The 4,844-nt window shown below is 30.1% G+C and overlaps 1 protein-coding gene across 1 annotated transcript; it reads left to right on the top strand.

The window, feature by feature from the left end:
- The first annotated feature begins 3,006 nt into the window (after positions 1–3,006).
- On the top strand, positions 3,007–3,880 carry LOC107883977. Its single transcript, XM_029485805.1, has 2 exons — positions 3,007–3,375; positions 3,436–3,880. Exons 1-2 carry the CDS (start codon positions 3,057–3,059, stop codon positions 3,750–3,752), a joined length of 636 nt encoding a protein of 211 aa, XP_029341665.1. The 5' UTR covers positions 3,007–3,056; the 3' UTR covers positions 3,753–3,880.
- The last annotated feature ends 964 nt before the right edge of the window (positions 3,881–4,844 follow it).

The following is a 4,844-nucleotide window of genomic DNA, read 5'->3' as shown; positions in this document are numbered from 1 at the left end:
ATATATAACTATATATATTTTTTTTATATTATATTTATTTATTATTTTTTTTTTACTCAGATCTCATGGAACCTTTTTACGTGATTTTTATGTACCGTAACGTGTCTTTTTCCACGCATTATTACAATATTTTCTTATCTAATACGTCGGTTACTTCATATGGACCTGTCCATAATGGATTAAGTTTATTCTTTTGCACGCGTTCCCTTTAACAAAATTTGATCTTTAACGTGTATTTCTATAGGATTTTTGTTGCTATCATAATTCTCTTTGGATTTTATTTTGCATTTTATTAACCTTTCCCTTGCTATTTTATGAGCTTCCTGCATTTTCTGTTTTAAATCGAAATAGTAATTATCATAATTATATCTAGGTTCAGGTTCGTGTGATAGCTTAATTGGTATCTCCAAATGTTTACCGTATAACAAAGAATATGGTTGATAACCCGTTGATGTGTGCTCCGTGGTATTAAATGCGTAGGGTAGGTACTCATCCCAATTGTTTAATTTTTTATCAACGTAATGCCTAAGATAGTCTGATAATGTTCTATATAGAACACATATAGCATATATATATATACATATATATAGCACATATGTGCTCTCTCCAAGGCTCCGTTAGCTTCCGGGTGATAAGAACTTGTGTTTATCTTATTTATTTGCAATAATTTGCATACCTCGGTAAATATTTTACTTAAAAAATCGGTTCCCTGATCAGTTAATATGGTTCGCGGTATACCGTGTGTGCATACAAAATGTGTTACGAATGCTTCAGCGATAGTATTAGCTTGGTGATTTGGGAGGGGGATACCCATTGTATATTTTGTTAAGTCACATTGTAGTGTTAATATATATGTGTTCCCTGATAATGTAGTGACCAGTGGCCCAACGATGTCTAAGCTTATTTTTTCAAAAGGTTCAGAGCTAGTTGTCGTGATTACCATGGTTCATACCCACGTTGCCGAATCCCAATTCGCCGACAACTCAATTTGCCGACAAATAGACCAGTTTTAAAATATTTTTAAAATATTCCCTTTTCGCCGACAGTCTAGTTTGCCGACGTCTCGGTTCGCCGACAAATTATTAATAAAGTTTTAATTTTCCCGATTCGCCGACAGTTGACAATGATCTTATCGAAAACGGATAAGATAGCGATAATATTACTATGGTATATTATTAATATAAGTTTTTAAATGATGTTTAAATGTTTATCCACACATAAAAATATAAAATCCACATGTAGTATAGATTGGTGAATTTAGTTCAGTCCTCCAGCCGTCTTTACAGCGAACTTTAGGATAACTATATTGAAAAGTGCTTTATTCTTATTACAAATTTAATTAAAAATGGAATGGTATAAAATCAAATCTGAAAAAGAACGAGATTTACTAGTGGTCGATAATTTTATTCATCGCATTGATAGAATACGGGACACAACTGAGTATTATAAATGTATTCAAAATTGCGGCGGTCGTGCTATTTTAAAAAACAATACCGATGTTGTATTGTCGAAAAAACACGATCATCCAACACATGGAGTTGAGTTAGCGAATCGTGGTTTTATAAATAAACTGAAAGTAAGTAATATTTGTATTAATTAAAAAAAAAATATAAGAAAAACGATTCTGAGTGGAGACGGTATGTCAGTCTAGGTATAAGACATATTATAGGTATACTTATCGACAGTATTAAAAAAAAAAATTATTATAATAATTATTATTATTTATAATAAATTCCAAATTAATCATTTCACAATATCCATTAGGTACTTGTAACACGTTATACATCAACAACAAACCGTGATACTATCATAGATATATAATAGGTAGTACACTTTATAAGTTTCAAGTACCCACGAATAATATTATACAATCACAACAAAATAACTAAAATAGTTATTCTAGGTTTTTTATTAAGTAATTTCGTCCGAATTTGAACTTAAAATGACTAGGTATAAAAATAAATTATAATAATAAATTTCCTACTGGGAAATTTAAATTTTGACCTCCCCAATGCACCAACGATATTCACTTTCTGATCGAACAAGATACTGAAGTTGAAAATCGTAGCATTATTTCGACTACTTATCGTGTACACAGACACAAAAAAAAAAATAAAAAAAAAAAAAAAACACACATAATTGTAAAATCAATACATTCATCGTTCCACTCAGAATCTAAAAAATTAAGAAAAATAAAAAAATAAAAAGAAGATGCATATTTTATAAATTATAAGTGCATAAGTGCATGCATATGTGATATATAGCGCATCAAGCTCCAAGCTACATTATAATAATAAAATTTTGTTTTTTTTTTAATATAATTAATGAAGGAGGAAATTTCGAATAATCCAACAAAACCAGTACCTAAAGCATTTAAAGAAATAAGGAGATCTGTAATTACTTCAGGAATACAAGGTGCTACAAACTCTGAAATTGTAGATGCTATTCCAGTATTTACTAGCATAAAAAGTTCCGGTTACAGAAAAAAAATGAAAATGATTCCCCCTTTACCGTCGAAATTATGCGATTTAACGATTGAAGGTGACTGGCGTTCTACAAACGATGGGAGAGATTTTTTATTAGGTAATTATTTTACATTATTTTAAAATTTAAATACCGTGTGTTCACCAATTTAGGGAACACTGGATTTCTCAGTATATTATGTATATACATTATTTAGGTTCAGAAGGAAATGATGAAAAAATAATTATATTTGGAACAGATGGATTTTTAAAATGACTTTGTAGCAGTGAAATCGTTTTCATGGATGGTACATTTAAATCTGCCCCCAAATTATTTATGCAAATATACACATTACACTGTTTTGTAATGGGTGTTATAATGGTGCCAATGGTTAGTATGTTATCATTTAAAATATGTAGTACATTTTTTTATTACATTTATTTCATTATATTTTTTAAAGATTTTATTTTTATTTTTATTATTAATATTTAATTTTAATTATTATATTTAAATTACAATGTTTTTTATATTTATATTTATATATTTAGGTTTATGCTCTTTTACCGAATAAAAGCACTAGTACGTATACGAGAATGTTCAATATAATTAAAGAAGCTGCTTTGAGAAATGATTTGGCTTTCAAGCCCAAAACATTTCAAATTGATTTTGAAATAGGAATGATTGTTGCTATACGAGATTCATTTGGATATAACATAGAAATAAAAGGATGCCTTTTTCATTTTGGGCAATCTATATGGCGACAAGTACAAAAACTTGGTTTAGCGCACGATTATACACACAATGATGAAGTGAAAAAAACGGTTCGAAGAATATGTGCCTTAGCTCTGGTGCCTATCGATGAAATAGATGAGTGTTGGTCAATTATTCATGCTGAAGCACCAGTTAATGAAAGTAACTGAAAACGATTTAATTATAATTTGATTAGTATATATAATATTTACTTTTTTTTAGACGTTATAAAACTTATGGACTATTTTGTGGATACATATTTGAATAGTGATGTATGCATGTTTGACCGGAAAATATGGAATCATTTCAACACCGATAGGACACGTACAACTAACCACCTAGAAGGTTGGCATGCAGCTTTAAACCGGAGTATAAGTCGACCAAAGCCGAACATATTTGTGTTGATAACTGAAATAAAAAATCAACAACAAAATTTTGAACTTGATCTACAAGCCCAGAAAAACGGTAATCTAAAACCACTAACTAAAATGAAATTTCGAAAGCTTGAAGAAAGATTAAAAAATGCAAAGGATAGGTAAATATTATAAAATAATTAATTTTTACATGTATAATAGTTATTATATAATTAGTTTTTATTTTTTTCAGATTGAAATCAGAAGAAATCTCTTTAATAGAGTATGTCGATATAATAAAATATCATATAATGATACAATAATTTTATAACTTTTTTTTATTTATATTTACTTTTTTATATATATATATATAACATATCTACTGACCATATTTTATACATGAATAATATTTGTAATTACTTTTATTTTTATATAATATATCTACTGACCGTTTATACATGAACAATTTATATTTACTTTTATTTTATATAATATAATAATTAAATAATGTATCTACTGACTTAATGTATTAATAATCATTTATACATGATACATTTGTATTTACTTTTATTTTTTAATAAGTCGGCGAATTGGGAGTCGGCAAATTGGGAACATGTAAATAAATAGTCGGCGAACTGGGGTGTCGGCGAATTGAAAGTCGGCAAACTGGGATGTCGGCGAATTGGGAGTCGGCAAATTGGGATTCGGCGACGTGGGAAGACACGCAGGCAACAGCCTGCACGTTAGTACGTCACAGTCATTACGTCTATTTATGTACTATTTTTTTTTAGGACTTTATATTAGGTAGTAACGACTAACGACTATTGGAACGGAGTGTATTGTATAATACCCATTTAGTATAAATTACAAACGTGGAACAATTAACTAATAGGACCTAAAAAGACCTAGTAGGTGCAATCATTCCGATTTGTTCCCCCTCTGGACTCGTACAAAATACGAATGATGCAAACGAAAATATAAAATTAAACTAGCTACTAACTAGACCACGCCACCAGGGAACGGTGGTACTAGTGATATTAGATTACGCAGTAGTGTCGAACCACGACAATCGGTATTCGGTACTCGGTAGCATTTCAAACAATAAACGACGCGCGCATCTTGTCGGTCTCAATTCGGTATTTCGTTGTAATCGGTGAGTGATACGAATATGGATCAATTTGATTTTTAACCTATTGCACCTAAACGAATGAGTAGGTGGAATCGTTCCGATTCGTTCCCCTCTGGGGGTCTATTCTCGAAAAGAACGACCAAACCGTA

The sequence above is a fragment of the Acyrthosiphon pisum genome, chromosome X (genome assembly GCF_005508785.2).
Source record: "Acyrthosiphon pisum isolate AL4f chromosome X, pea_aphid_22Mar2018_4r6ur, whole genome shotgun sequence".
Taxonomy (NCBI): Eukaryota; Metazoa; Arthropoda; class Insecta; order Hemiptera; family Aphididae; genus Acyrthosiphon; species Acyrthosiphon pisum.
Note: the sequence above shows the minus strand (reverse complement) of the source record. Positions and strands in the feature narration are given on the sequence as shown.